Here is a 16,449-nt window from a genome sequence, read left to right on the forward strand (position 1 = left end):
TTAAGATGAGGATGACTTTTATTGTTCTGAAATTTGTTGGATAACAAATGATTTAGAGATCTCTTCAACAAATAGTTTGATATGCTAAAATTTTATTTATAAGTATATATATATATATATATATATATATATATTTGAAAACTTTAAATATATTAAAAATTTCTTTTAATGATAAGATGGTAGAATAATATATCGATTAACTGAAAAATATAAATTTTTAAATATCAATAAAATCCAATTAAATAATATTTTATTTCATTCAATTAAAATTTTGTCATTTGTAATATTTTTTTGTTATTTTTATATTAATGTATACAATAGTTTTAGATATATATATATATATATATATATATATATATATATTATGTTTTTCTAAATTGAATGTTAACAATTTATATAATATGATTTTAAACTTAACTTTTTAAAATAACTTTTTTTTTCATTGAAAAGATATAGGGGCTGAGACCTAGTAGTAGCATTGCATGCTGCGTTAACAAATTAGGCGGAATAGATTACACCGAATCGCCTCAATAATTTGATAGTAAATTACCAAACTCCACTCCTTTTTCACCGATATTTTTTTATTAAAAACAATAGATTCATATATATTACATTCGTTTTACAACAAAATAATCACACAAAAAAATATATATAAAAACAACTTATGTATTTGTAAAGAAAAAAAGAGTATAAAAAAAATTGTAGGTCCAAATATGATAACTCTTCCTTTTATCATTACAACAAAAACTAATTCTACTTAAATGATTTAACAAACGTTGAAATTAGAATAAAAGTATTGTCTCAAACGTCACTTTATTAAACTTAGTTTTAATTGGAAAAGTCAATACTATCTTTCCCACAATAATTATCCATAATCTTGGAAGCTGAGATTTTCATTTTTTTTAAACCGAATTTCAAATTACATTATTATATATACATATGACAATTCCAATTTTGATACTAACTTCTTTAAACCGAAAACTATAAAGTCAACAATGTTATTATTTACTTCTACAATTAAAAAGAAGATGAAAACATGCAACACTATTGTCTAACAAAAAAATTTATATATATATATATATATATATATATATATATATATATATATATATAACATTAACAAAGAGATTTTTTGTTTTGGTACACATAAATTCTTATCAATTTTATTTTTAAATTTGTTTAAAATAAAGTAATTATTTATAATGAAAAAAGTACTTATAAAATAAAAAAAATACTTTCAATAAAATTATAAAAATCATTAACAACAAATTTTCTAACATATCCTGATTATCTTCGGCGAGGCAAACAAATGAGGATGGAAGGAGAAATAAGAATAGAAAGTAAATTTAAGATTTTTAATCTATTTTATTTAAGGATAAAATAAGGACACTACATTTATGGGGCTTTATGGGGCTGCAGGAAGAAAAAAAAAAGGTGCAGAAGAAATGTTCAATAAAATGAAGTTATTTAATCTTAAACTATAACCCATTTAAGTTTTTTTTTTTCATGTACCCACCATCTTTCACACACCTCCCTAATTCTTAAAAAATTATTTTATTTTTCGTAAAGGTGACTTTCAGATTATTTGCTTTAAAAAAATTTTAAAATTTTCAGAATATAACTTTGGACCAGATTTTTTAGAATATTATTTTTAAAACAGTTTTTAGAATAAAATTTCTGGAATAAAATTTCTTTAATGCATTGTACAAAAATGTATATAATATCTTTTATGTTTTAGAAAAAATTTCCTGGAACTGAGTTTCTTTTTTTTTTTTTTCTATAAATAAGTTTTCTCTCGTCTTCCTCTATAATTTTTTTTTTTCTTCTTTTTTCTCTACAGCGATAACATTTTGTGATGACATTCGTACGTCTATAATGTGGCGGGATATCACCACTCCGTCTCCAAATAAAGCGTAAAACTTGTGCATGGGCACTAGCACTTGTAGTAAAGTTAATGGTCCATAATTTCTAGTTAAAAATTTCAGACCAAACATCCTCATCAAGAAGCCTCTTTGTCGCTTCTCTTCATCAGACTCAGATTCATACCAAAGCTTAAGCAAATAGCAGTCACCTTTGTTATCTCAACTCTCAAGGGATTCATTTTTTCTCTATTCATGTATAGAGCTGCATCTTCACGTCTCACCCTTCTCAAGGTCATTATCACCAACCTCTCTTTGTTTTTTTCTCTTTAGATCCCAAGCCCCGTTGTTTATTAAACAAAACATTTTTTTTTATATATTTTTGAAAATCTTACGGAAAACAAATTCTCCGTTTAGATTGGTTTTGTGAGGGGAAACATTATGGTGAAGGGCTTTTTGAAGTTTTTATTTTTACGTTGTGGGAAATGCGTGTTTTCTTCATTTAAATTTTGTATGAGAATCCCGTGTAACCTTTTTTTGTTTTGGGATTACATATCCACTGCATGTTAGGTGTTTGTTTCATGTTTCAATCAGCATTTTCCTAATGGAAAGGAAAATGCGTATTATATATATGGTTCATTTGTGGTTCTTTTCTAGAGAGACTCCATTGGTTGGAATTCAGTTGTGTGATTCAAATATGTGAGTAGGGAAATGGGAGAACCGCGGGAGACTCTAGATTTGCCTCGCGAGGTGTATTCAGCTGGCTTGGTGAGGGATCTTCCGGTTCTCTTCCTCCTCTGCACACCCCACTTAGAGGGTTTCCCCCTCCATCTTCACTGCCAGATTATGTTGAACCAGGAAAGACCAAGATCACAACTCTCTCCAATGGTCTAAAAATAGCATCAGAAACCTCACCAGTATGTGAATGTCTACAGTTTTCTGTAGTTTGACATGTTCAATGATGGTGTTCTTGATACTTTTACTGATAGTATAAATGATGTGTATGATTTGGTTGTCAATCAGAACCCTGCTGCCTCAGTAGGGTTATATGTTGACTGTGGTTCCCTCTATGAGTCGCCATTGTCAAGCGGGGCATCGCACCTGCTAGAGAAAATGGCTTTCAAGAGCACGACAAACCGAAGCCACTTTCGTGTTGTAAGGGAAGTGGAAGCAGTGGGTGGTAATGTAGGAGCCACAGCCTCTCGGGAGCAAATGGGCTACACTTTTGATGCTCTGAGAACCTATGTCCCACAAATGATTGAATTGCTGGTTGACTCTGTAAGGAATCCGGCCTTCTTGGATTGGGAGGTCGACGAAGAGGTATATTTTCTTTGTTTATGAATCTCTTTGAAAAACTGGTTTTTCAATTCTTGTGCATCATTGTTTTGCAAACCAGTTATGGACTTTCCCTCTTTTGTTGTGGTCTAATGCAATATCGATTAAGAAAAATATATATATTATGGGAAGGAAATATATCTTGATTGCCCCCCCCTTCTCAAAATACAACCATTTAACAGTCCCTTTTATTAATATAATAATAAAAACTTTTATATTTATTATTATATTAATAAAAGAAGTTATTAAGTCTTGTATTTTGGAAAAAGGGTTGTCAATGTATTACTATCCTATACAATTCCTTATTCTTTCTTAGCTACTACCAAATCATTCGCTGAAAGAACAAGGTCTAATGTTTCTTTGGTACTACTTATTTTATCTAGTAAAGCCTTTTGCATACATTTTTCTTCCTTATGTGTAATAAGAGCAAAGACATTGTGGGGAAACGTTCACCTCTGTTAACTTTAGTTTCTGTCGTATATCAGTTACTTCTGGTCTTGTTGAATAATCTATTGTACAGCTTCGAAAGGTGAAAGAAGAGATAGGAGATATAGCAATCAATCCACAGCGCCTACTTATGGAGGCAGTTCACTCTGCTGGTTATTCTGGAGCATTGGCTATGCCACTTTTTGCTACTGAAACAGCACTGAACAGATTAAATGGCCCCATTTTAGAGGAATTTGTTGCCGTAAGATCTGTTGTCTTTTTCGATACTTCATGAAAGCTACTCCTATTAATTGCTCAAAGCTAAAATTTCTGTGAATTATTTGATTATCTGAATGTCGTGGGATGTGGAAAATCAGGAGAATTATACTGCACCTAGAATGGTACTTGCAGCATCTGGGGTTGAGCATGAAGAACTTCTATCCGTTGCTGAACCACTTCTCTCTGATCTACCAAGTGTTCCGCGTTCTGAAGAACCAAGTTCTACATATGTTGGGGGTGATTTTCGTCAACAACGTGAATCAGGGGTGTGTATCAATTTGATTCTAGACCACTTGCATTTGCATATGTTTCTCCTTTTATCATTTGTTCCCTACCAAATGCTGTGTACTATTACTTATTTTCTGAAAAACTGTCACAAGGGCAGGTTGCACATGTAGCTATTGCCTTTGAAGTGCCTGGTGGCTGGAAACAAGAGAAAGAAGCTGTTCTTTTGACCGTTCTACAGGTACTTGTTTTTGTGTGAGTCATTATGATTTCAAGAGATCTCATGTCTATGTATTTTCAATTTTTTTGTCGGCATTCATGCACAAGAAAAGGAGGAAGGAAGGAATTGAATGGAAGTAACATTTCTTGGTACCGCAGATGCTTATGGGAGGAGGTGGGTCATTCTCAGCTGGGGGACCTGGAAAGGGAATGCACTCAAGGCTTTGTGAGCTTTCACTATATATCTTCATGTTTACAGCTGACTTTCATCAATGATTAGATTTACCTTTGCCTCTATGATCTTGAAAGTTTTCCCGTTTGAGTAGAGTTTTCACTTTTTTTATGGCTATATGAAGTCAATTTCACTATTTTCTACTCACATATCAGTAGATCATCTCTGAAGCTTTTGACTTGTGCTTTTATACAATGGAATCCAGATCTTCGTGTCTTGAATGAATATCAACAGATTCACTGTTTTTCTGCATTCAACAGTCTCTTCAACAATACAGGGTTATTTGGCATATATGCAACCACAGTAAGGCACAATCTTTCCTAAACACAGATGTGATCTCTCTGTTTACTGTTTCTTCCAAATTATTTTATTCATTGAATGGCTGGGTTAGTGCGTCTAGAAAAATAAGTTTCCTTCTATAATCTATTGCTAACACAGCACACAGCACAAGATATTTAAAATGTACTTCTAAGTTGAAGTTGTCTTGAACGTTGATCCGAAAATAAAATAAGTTGTAGATTTCCGCATGTTGTCAATGACCCTTCAATCCGTTCCTCATTCAATTTGTGATAAATTACACAGACTAGTTTTCCTATCCATTACTTCTTTGTTTTCCTCCTTTTTTAAGAATTTAAATTTTCAACAGAGTATTTTTAACACTATGAATTTTGAGCTCTTTTTCATGTGTCGATATAGAGCTCTGATTTTGTGGAAAAAGCTGTGGACCTAGCAGCCAGAGAATTAATAGCACTCGCATCACAAGGACAAGGTTTAATCTGTCTGCCTTGCTTTTTGTTTCCTTTTGTTAATTCTGATATCTGTCAAATTAAATGTGAGCTTCCCCCAATGGCAGTTTCACAGGTACAACTTGACCGTGCCAAGGAATCCACGAAGTCTGCAGTATTAATGAATTTAGAGTCCAGAGTATGCTCTCTCTCACTCTCTCTACTTGAACTGGTAGTTTCAACGATGTGAAATTTCTTTCATTTAATCCTCCCACCCCATTGGAATTAACAATACCGTGACTCTCTTGCGTCACTGCTTATATTGTCTATGGCGGAAATGAGTATAAATCTCTCTTTACATGTTGATTTTGTGCTTAAAATCCACTCTTAACATCGCTGCTTCCTTCTTATTATCTATCATGGTTTTACTTGTCATTTGTCCAAGACTAATTGCTTTTGCAGATGATTGCATCAGAGGACATAGGAAGACAGATATTGACTTACGGAGAAAGGTAAAAAATTCAATTAGAGGCCTATTCTTTTTAGTCATCAACATTTTTCCTTTTACTTTAAACTGAGAAGTATCACTTAATCATGGGCATAATTTGTAATATGAGAATTTGTGTGATGACCTTTTTCAGGAAGCCAATAGAGCAGTTCTTAAAGGAAGTAGATTCAATCACTTTGAATGATATCTCTAAATTTTCTCAGAAGATTATTTCCTCACCTCTCACTATGGCATCCTGTGGGGATGGTAATCTTCAACTAATTAATAATCTAATTCAAGCATTTGGTTTTGTTTCTGATAATGCTGTTGCAATGTGCTTGTCTTGCAGTTATGAATGTCCCAAGTTATGAATCCGTTAGCAGCAAGTTCCACGCAAAATGAAATTGCTTTTTCACCCTCACCAATCCTAAATAAACCCCGGAGATATTTTTGTGCGGATTTGAGATTAACCTTTTATGTTTTTGGTTTGAGTATTTTTACCATGGAAATATAGGTGTATGATCTCACGGCATTTTCATTATTTTTTCTCAAGTAATTAATTATATAATACCCATTGAGTATTTTTATTTGTTTCTCATGTCTTATGTTAATATTTAATTTTAATACATTGGCGGTGTACAATAATCTGTACGAGCAACTAAATAAAGATCACTTTAGGGAAGATTTAGAGTAAAATTCATTATCTCCTTCACCAATGAGAGTATTGATTTCACACGCACTACGAAAATACTTTTAATTATTTAATTAAAACTTTTTATTTTCAATAAGGACTTTGTTTGGGATGGTTTCGAGTTTTTAGTTTGTGAAGTTTGAATATAAATTTCAAAACAAAATTCTACCGTAAAATTGGATCTAAAATGGTTTTTTAACTTTTTAATTTTAAAATATTTTTAGAATCAATTTCCAAACATTTTTTTATTTGGTTTGATTTAAAAAAAACACTATTTTTCCGATATTGATATTTTCGTAATTATAATCATTAGTATGATTATGATAATTATTATTGTATTTATTGATATTTTTATGGTTGTCAGAACTGTTTGTCATTACTAATATTGCCATTAATATTATTAAAGTTTTGACTGATTAGTATTATCACCTTCATACAAGTATATACTTAAATTAATTTTAATAAGATAAACTAATTTATTTTTGTAATTAAAAATTAATAAAAAATCTTTTATAAAATTTAAAGCCATTCCAAACTAAAAATTGGTATTTTTTTAAAACTTGCTTCTAAAAATCACCCTGAACGTATCTATGTAATGTGTGAAATACATTAATTCTAAGTTTCTATGAGGGTTTCATCAATGTTAGGAATAATCTTGAAGAGAAATTTTAGACATCCAATGTTATGAATTAAAATAATTGTTTTACTTCAATAAACATTGTGGATGAATTGATTTTAAGTGTTTGTAAGCGTTTCGTTAATGTTAGGACTAATTTTGAGAGAAAAAAAATGATATTTAATGTTGTCAAACAAAGTCAATAATCACTTCAAAATTGATAAATTAGTTATATAAGTCTCATAAAAATATTAAAGGAAGTATATTTAATGTATTCGATATTTGATAATATTATTAAAATAAATTATGCAGTACATTAAATATATATATATATATATATATATATATATATATATATATATATATATATATATATATATTCTTTTTGCTGCTCAAAGTCTACTCACTGGATATTGCTGCTGAAAAAAATATTGGTCTGAATTCAGGAACCAAAAACCTTATATTCCAATTAGTTCATTTATATTTCAGGGTTTTGGTTTTTCTTGTACAATAATTACAAAAACCTTAAAAATAAAATATATTAACAAAACTAAAATTGACCATAAATTGTATTATTTTTTTAATAGTTAAAGATCTGCACTTAAATTGACAGCATTAACCCAAAACATCGGAGGCAAGATGGGCCGGAAAGTGAAATTTGGGCCTGAGCCTAAACCAAGGTCCAGTAAGTGTTGATCATTCGAAGGACTTCAGATTAGGGTTTGATTGTTTCCCTATATATACACACATCTTGCTCATCCTCTTCATTGGGTTGTTCTGTGTTAGCATTAGAAGCAGAAGGTAGTGTTGTTGAATTGTATTTTAAAAGCAGGGATAGTGTGTATCGGTGTTTGCTGATTTGAATGCACTCTTCCGAAAGTGTTCCCTGCAACATGGTTTTGAGAAAGTGGGCAGTTGTGTTTCATCCTTTATTGAAAATCACAACAATCATTTTCCCTACATCTTCTTCATCTCTGCACTCCTCTTCTTCAAAATCTTCATTCGTCTTTTTTTTAATTTTATTCTAAATATACTCAAAATCTTCTGTTCTTGTTCGCTAGGTCGCAGTTTCGTTTTTAAACGAAATCACCATTCTCAGCGGAACAAAAGCAAAACCTAAAGCCATTTGCAGCCCTTATTTTGTTGTTTTGTATTGTTTCTTCAAATAAAAAATAAAATTGCTTTTTTAAATAAAATGAAAATAAAAAATAAAATTGCTTTTTTAAATAAAATGAAAATAAAAAATAAAATTGCTTTTTTAAATAAAATGAAAGTTATGTGTTAATTGTATAGGAAATTAATTAATTAAATTGGATATTCTTGTATATTAAGGATTTGGACCAATTAATCAATATTATTTAAATTTGCTAATTATTAAATAAAAATATTACTTTTTCTTGATATAAAAGTTAAAGTCAATATAATTATATAGTATTTTTAATTAAAAAGATTAAATTAACAATATCAGATAATTCAAAATTGGCACCACGATAGTTGTTGTTTTAAATAGGTATTATTAGCAATCACCATATAAAAAATTATTAAATATTATAATAATAACTTATTTTTTTTAAAAGGTATTGCAATAAGTTCATTATTATTAGTTTTGGATAATTTTTGAAATAGTTGTTCTATTTAAGCCAGTTTCGAATATAGTTTAAAACTGATCTACCATATCTATCGTCAACAAAACCTTTTCTTTTTCCTAAAGAAATTAGTAATAACACTTTTTATTTTAAATAAACCTTATTCATTAAAATTTATCTGAAATTAAAAGATGAAGTAAATCTCAATTCTGCTTATCCATAACAAAACAAAAAATAAAAATAAAACAAACGTTATTTTTTTTTGTTTTTTTATATCTGTATTAAAAATAGTAATATAATTATTATTATTTTAAAATAAACAGTTTATTTAAATTATTATATTTATATTTTAAATTTGTGTATAGTTAAAAATTAATATTTAAATAAATAATGGAATGATATAAAAAAGTAATGAAAATTAATTGAAAATAAATAATATAATTTTAATATTTATTTATTTAGGTTAAAGTAATGAATTATAAAAAAGTAAAATTAATCGATAGCACTTTAAATAGAGAGTTTAATTTTATTAAACAAAATTAGATAAATAATCAAATATATTAGAAAAAAAATAGGATGAAAAGTGTTCTAAATCTAAAAAATAGGAGTATGATTTATCAAATAATAAAAGTAAAAAGAAATAGAAATGGACTCAACATCGATCCAAGTATACAATAAAAGTAAAAAAATATAATTTTTAACAATCAAGAGATTTCCTGTTAACATTATATATCCTCTCTCTCTCTCTATTTGATAAAATTGAAATCAATTGATAAAAAAAAGTAACTATTAATACAAAATTTGTACTTAGTAGATTAACCCAAGACAAAATTTCTGTTTACACAAAATCATTACAAGAGAGATTATTATGTTTATTTAATTGATCAAATTTTATCTATACATGAGTTTTTTTTTTCTAAAAGAAAATTGAATCAAACAAATATAATAAATAATATTATTCATAAATGTTATATAACGTGTTTAATATTTTATTTAATGTTTATTAATAAAAATTAAAAAAATTATAATTTTATTTTGTTGTTGTTAAAAATTAAATACAATTAAACATAAGAAAATTTTAATTAACAAAAAAATCATTTAGTGTTAAATATTTAAAAAAAAAAACTAAAGTGGAGATATTTTATTGTTTTTTAATAAAGATCATAAAAATTTTAAAATTTTTTATTTGCATCAGAAAGTCATTGTCTAACAATTTTAAAAATGATATTTTGATATTTATAAAATGTTATATACATTTATATTATTTTAATTATTTCTACTTTTAATATAAAAATATGAAATCAATACACATTCATAATTCCTTAGCTACTGGTTAGCATTTATATATATATATATATATATATATATATATATATATATATATATATATATATATATATATATATATATATATATATATATATATATATATATAAAATAAATAGTTTTAATAATGAAATTATTAAATTTTGCAAAAAGATTATAGAATAGATGATTTAAAAATAGAAAAGTTAGAGGATAAAAAAATGTAAGAGGTATACATAAAATTATAAATATTAGTCAAGGTAAATAAATGTAAATGAAAGATTATATAAAATATTAATGATTAAAGTTGAAGTTATAATGTTTTGGGTTATGAGTAATAATCATTGTAATAGTGCATTAATTATACTTTTATTATGTAAATAAAAAATTAAATTTTATTATATATATATATATATATATATATATATATATATATATATATATATATACTAAATTAAGTTATCAATAATTGTAATCGAATTTTTTGGTATAGATAATAAATGTTTAATATCAGATTTTAAGTGTTTAATATCTTCATATATTTAAGTGGTCAGTAAATTATATATTTTGTTAATAACATGAAAAAAACTTGGAGAAATCATTGTACTTATTTAATGCATTCTTTAGTTATATAGTGTTTTTAATCATTGTTATTAAATTAACAATGTCCAATAATTCGAAATTGGTACCATTATAGTTGTTGTTTTAGTTAAGTATTACTACCAATCACCATATAAATTTTTTTGTTAAATATTATAATATTAGCTCTGTGTATCAAGGATTTGGACCAATTAATCAGTATTATTTAAATTTGGAAATTATTGAATAAAAATATTACTTTTCATGACTTAATATTATTATATAGTATTTTTAATTAAAAAGATTAAATTAACAATGTACAATAACTTGAAATTGGCACCATTATAGTTGTTGTTTTAGTTAAGTATTATTACCGATCACCATATAAAAAATTTGTTAAATATTATAATATTAAATTTTAATTTTATTTTTAGAAGTTATTGCAATAAGTTGATTATAAATAATTTTGAATAATTTTTGAAATAGTTGTTCTAAGCCAGTTTGGAATGTAGTCTGAAACTTATCTACTAGAAAAAAAAAAGCCATAACAAAACGTTCCAAAAGTTAAAATAAACATTTGGCCCATGCAGGTCTCGAACCTGCAAACACGACGCTCTAACCAACTGAGCTAATAGGCCAATGACGTTTTTAAAATAGAGCAAGCTTTATTTGTTTTAATTTTATACCATATTTAGATGTAAAAGTTAAGCATTTTGGTTTGTGGTTTTCGTGTTTATTTATTTTAAATGACATAAAAACTTGTGCTGGATGTGAGTATATTTAAGTATTATGTATATCAAAAAACCTAATTTTAGTTACATTGAATATCAAATATCATGTATTCATTATAATAATTTAATTAATAGAATTTTACAAATAAAAAATAAAATATGCCAAAATTCAAAACCAGGTTATAATGGAGGATTTCCAAAAGTGTATGACTAAAACCACGTAAAAGATAAATTAAAAGAGGATAAAATGATAATTAAATTTTAATTTTTAAAACTTCACTTAATTTATCTTGAATAAGTTTGAATTATACTAATGTCTTATATTTAAGAAAATATTTCATTTCAACAATCATGTATTAATTATTATAAATCGAAAACAAGATTTGTTAATTTAATATATGATATTTCATATCATATGATTTTACATTTATGTTATTTATTTCGAAACGTGTACGATAAATTTGTTTCAATTTTAATTTCATAATATCAATACGCAATATCAAAATTAAATGTTTTATCCAATATTTGTTAAGTCAAATTCGAATCCGAGAAAAAGTCATATCAAGTCAAATATATGAAGAAAAAAAACCATGTCATGATCACTAAATTCCAAAAGCACAATAAATTGGTGTCATGGTCAATAAATTTGTGTCATGGTCAATAAATTTGCGTCATGATCACAACAAAATGGAGGATCAATGTATCACTCACTGATCATGTTCTCTCTGTTTTTTGTTTTTTTTTTTCTTTTGTGATTGTCTTTTTTTAACTGCTCAAATATAATATAAAGAACTTAAAAGTTAAAAGTCTGTATTACTCCGGTGATGTTAACTCTAAATAAGATTTTATATATTAAAAATACAATGTTACAATTGTATGTAAATATGTTGAAAAACAATATATAGAAATCTATAACATAATTTAGTACACGTTTTAAAATCATCAGAGTGAATACTTTAAGAAAACAAATCATATGCATATTTTGGTATGATCTGTGACAGAAATGGTTTAAACAGAAAGAAAATTAACAATAATAAAAAGATTGAATTTTAAACTCAGACAAACTGAGAATAAGTGGTGATAAAACTAAACCATGTTCTTTAATCTTTGATAGGAACAATCGTTTGTTACAGGAAAAAGATAAAGTGTGCTAAGAAAACACACTCTGTTACAAGCATCAGCAAAACAAACTAAAAAGTAATCACACTTCACCTCAATTCACTTCATTGTCCTCTTTATTATTCATTTTGATTCTCCAAGTCAAAATGCATGCCTAAATAACCTTGTCAAAGACATAGTAATCTTGAGTTTTTGGGTTGGATAACCATTGCTTTCCAACGCCACTAACACTGTTTCTGGATGCCATAATATCACTGATTGAAAGCCTTTTTCTGAGTTCAGGTCTTTGCTTGGGAGCACTGTGAGATCTTAGTTTGGCCATAGAAGAGTGAGTATTGGCCATGTAGTTAGGGAAATCGGAGCAAGGCCTAAAGGTGTCACCACAAACACTCTTCAATGGAGTAGCTGGCATCATACATTTTGATAAACGAGGGGTGTTGTGTGCTGAGGAGAACTTGTTATCAAGATTGAAGAACCATTCAAACTCTTGAGGGTGCTGATGCCTTTCATGAAGTGAGATTCGACCTTGAACTGGACATGGAAGAGAGGAGGACATTGCTTGATAATGCAGCTCTTCTCCACATTCAGACATTGCAGTGTTAATGCTCCGAGATCTTGAATGAGCCATGCCAGTGTCAACCTCAAAAACTTTTGAGCTCTCATCAAATCCATTCAATGGTGTCTTGCAGTATATGCGTGCCCTTCTATTGCGAGATTGGTAATTTCTTGTTTCATCAAACTGTTGCTGCTACAAGAGAAAAAATTAGCTTAAAAATATGGCAATGTTGATGGAAAGAGATTGAACAGGACCAATTTTTTATTTTTTTACCACATATTTTCTGGTAGGGGATTCTGGATGAAATCTGTTCTCCTTGTCCATGGAACGACGAGCTCGAACTGATCGAGCAACGGCTTGAGCTCTTATCATTGCTTGCACACTGTGAAGAGTTGCAGCAACCCTTTTCCGAACTAGATACCCTCTAACAAGAGCCTGTATCTTAACCAATCCTTTGAGTGCTCTAAGAGCTTTTCGCGCCTGAATGCAACACATTGTTAAAAGTTGATTTCAAAGATTTCAATAGTTGAAGTTATTAGAAAAAAGTTACTGTTTCATCAATAACACAGAAGAGTATCTTGGAAAAAGAATGCAATTCAGCAAACAACATCTATGCAAACTGAGAAAAAAATGCAGAACTAAAAGCAATTAGATTTGATTTTCCTTGGAAGACAAAGTAATCACATACCAAATAACCTCTGAAGATGGATTGAATTGACACAGCAGCCCAACCCTCCTTGCTTCCAATCATCAAGGTGTATCTGTTACTCCTTTTTGATCTCTCAACTGCCACACCAGTTACCTGTTTGTTCTTCACACCCTCTTTTTTGGCAACATAGAATCTGCGCCTATGATCAATGGTAGATGGTGTAATGTGACTCTCTTCATTCTTCTCCGATTGTTTCTTTTCCCTCTTGTCAGAAGCCAGTGAGCCCGAATAGCCACAACAGTCTCTCTCTTTCTTCATTCCCAGCAACCCCTTCAACCATCTAGTAGCTTTGCCCATGATTTTTCCCTTTTAACAGCAATCTGAAGGGTGAAAAAATGACAGATTCAAACTCAAATGTGAACCAAGTCAGGTCAATTTCTCTCTGGGTGTGTATAGAGAAGGAGCATGTGATGTAGGTGAACAAGTGTAGTAAGGAAATGAATACAAGTAGTGTGGTCAATGCAATGTGACATCAGAAACTGGTGCAATTTTAAGATTAAAAATAGTGATCAACAAAAGGGTGGAATTCAGTGCAAGGAAGCGTCTAAAAAATCTATCAGAATGCATGACACAGGTTGAAAACAGAGGAGTGATGAGAAGAGAACAAGTTTTGGAAGAAAGGAATAGATTAATAATACCATATCGTGTTAACAGACATCAAAGTTTTTTAAATGAAAGGATAAGTATGTATATTGTTTTGAAGACAAAACTCTGACACACATGAAGATGAGAGACAAGAATGAGAGACAAAGAAAGAAAGGTTAAATTCCATACAAAAAAGTAATAATAATCAGTGGAAAAAGCTTAACAAGGTCTTGAATTCAAAAGAGAGAAAGAGCCTCTAATTCCCTCTTCCACTCACTCCAATAATGGTCTCTGTTAACCTACAAAAGACACTGCCAATTAATTCTGAGTTTTCCACTCGCTTGTATTTTCCTACCACTGAAAAGTGTTCTAGCTCTTTTCTTCTCTCTCTCAATTACTGCAGCAACGTGTAGTACTCAAGATAAAAGATACCAACTGACAAACTCATGATGGTTTCTGGTTCAAACCCTTCAACGCTGTGTTACCCTCTTTTGATGTACTAAACATCAGCATAGCCATTAAAAGGGAACTTATATCATCTTTTTGGTCCCAGGTAATGGGTCAAAATGGGTTTGTGATTTCAGTTTCTTTCTTGGAATGGAAAAAAGATCTTTCAGTTCCATGCAGTATCTTTCAACAGTGATTGCAGAAAACTTTCTTGCAGATCATTCAACTTACATCCTTACCTTCCCTGCTGAAGTTTCTTCTGCTACAAAATCTGAAACTACACTTGAGTGAAAAGGGTATTTCTAAAAAGAGTGAGGAGTGGAGGTGTCAATGGAATTTTCATAACCAATGCAATCAATTCTAGATTCTTTTTCCCCTCCACATTTCCAAAGCTTTTCAGTTTTGACTCTCTTGGGGTAAACAAAATTAATAGCACCTTATTAATCATGTTTGATTTCGGTTGTTGGATTTTGATTACAATTTTCTTTTGTTTTTCTTTTAAATCTTGGAGGTTTTGATATGATGTCCGATCTTATGGGGAGGTTTTGATACCCTTCCTTGATTTTTTCACTCAACATTTCTGTGATTTTTTTATACATATATTAAAGGGAGTGTTCAATTTCTACATATGTTATTTTAAATACAGATTTAAAAGAATGGAAAACATAAAAGTATGAACGGTAATGTTCATTGATTTATACATTTTTGTTTAATTTAAATTTTTAAACTTGTGGAATTAGACCTGTTTTAGAAAATAAAAAGTTATTTTATTTTATAATTAATTCAAATTTGATTTAATAAAAATAATTATTTTATTTGTAACAATATTTTAATATATTTTTTTTACATGCTCCAAGACAATTTCTTTTGAATGTGTATTTTAAAGAATTAAATGTATATATATTTTAAGAAATACTCCATAAATAGTAGTCATTTATATTTATATTTATATTTATACTTATATATTATTCAATGAAATTCTTTTTCTAGTATTTATTTATTTATTTACTCTTTAATTTACCGTTTTATTCAAATTTAACTAATTTTTTAAAATTTAATCATTTTATTTAAATTTAACTATCTTTTCAAATTAAATAAATAAAAATTATTTACTAAATAAATAAATTATTTAAAAATAAATAAAACTATTTATAATCAAATTGTAAAAAATATTTATATTTATTTTATAATTATAGTTTTATTATTTTTCGTTGTAAAAGAAGTAAAAGGCTTATGATGCATGTATTTTCCTAATAAAAATAACAAGATTTAATTATTATTTTTCTATTGATCTTTTTAATTTCAATTTAATTTTAATTTTTTAAAAATTAATGTAACATAGTTTTTTTTGTTAAATTTTTTGAAATAAATTAATAATTTTTATAAAAATTAAAGTTTTAAATAATAATTTGCTTTATTGATTTAATTAAAATAATTATAGTATCAATTTTAATAAAAAATTATTAATTTAATTTTAAAAAATTAATAAAAAATATCAAATTACATTAATTTTTTATTTTTTTAAGAATGGAACTAAATTAAAATTAAAAAAAAAACTAAAAAGGCAATTTAATACTTTTGAATAAAAGCAGGAACTTAATCAAACCAAATAAAAAAATATCTTTCTGATAGTTATTCAATAGGTAATAACACTAGTTACTGTATATATTTATTAGATAAAATAATAAGTAACTCTCATCCATAATGGTCCAACTCTTGTTTTCTTTAATAAAGATAA

At 27.9% G+C, this 16,449-nt stretch overlaps 2 protein-coding genes and 1 non-coding gene across 4 annotated transcripts; 2 read left to right on the top strand and 1 right to left on the bottom strand.

Annotated features, from left to right (window-relative positions):
* Positions 1–1,911: 1,911 nt before the first annotated feature.
* LOC114185937 (mitochondrial-processing peptidase subunit alpha-like) lies at positions 1,912–6,380 on the top strand. The gene is made up of 13 exons (XM_028073904.2): positions 1,912–2,153; positions 2,567–2,776; positions 2,883–3,179; positions 3,715–3,882; positions 3,998–4,165; positions 4,285–4,365; positions 4,503–4,569; positions 4,781–4,878; positions 5,272–5,344; positions 5,429–5,499; positions 5,763–5,812; positions 5,942–6,054; positions 6,137–6,380. The coding sequence occupies exons 1-13, from the start codon at positions 2,115–2,117 to the stop codon at positions 6,187–6,189; spliced, it is 1,488 nt and encodes a 495-aa protein (XP_027929705.2). The 5' UTR covers positions 1,912–2,114; the 3' UTR covers positions 6,190–6,380.
* Positions 6,381–7,919: 1,539 nt separating this feature from the next.
* Positions 7,920–8,059, top strand: LOC114186386 (small nucleolar RNA snoR135). The gene has a single exon (XR_003605045.1). It is a non-coding gene; the product is annotated as a small nucleolar RNA snoR135 (small nucleolar RNA).
* A 4,311-nt stretch (positions 8,060–12,370) lies between these two features.
* LOC114186278 (protein IQ-domain 26-like) lies at positions 12,371–15,003 on the bottom strand. Of its 2 annotated transcripts, none has more exons than XM_085673576.1 (3): positions 13,659–15,003; positions 13,244–13,450; positions 12,371–13,162 (listed from the first exon to the last, which is right to left on the bottom strand). In XM_085673576.1, the coding sequence occupies exons 1-3, from the start codon at positions 13,974–13,976 to the stop codon at positions 12,569–12,571; spliced, it is 1,119 nt and encodes a 372-aa protein (XP_085529702.1). In that variant the 5' UTR covers positions 13,977–15,003; the 3' UTR covers positions 12,371–12,568. The 2 variants fall into 2 exon arrangements, with proteins under 2 accessions (XP_085529702.1, XP_027930137.2); XM_028074336.2 differs by having other exon boundaries at positions 12,371–13,159; positions 13,659–15,002.
* Between the last annotated feature and the right edge of the window lie 1,446 nt (positions 15,004–16,449).

The sequence above is a fragment of the Vigna unguiculata genome, chromosome 5 (genome assembly GCF_037176805.1).
Source record: "Vigna unguiculata cultivar grain cowpea cultivar isolate G323 ecotype 2 chromosome 5, ASM3717680v1, whole genome shotgun sequence".
In the NCBI taxonomy this organism is placed as follows: domain Eukaryota; kingdom Viridiplantae; phylum Streptophyta; class Magnoliopsida; order Fabales; family Fabaceae; genus Vigna; species Vigna unguiculata.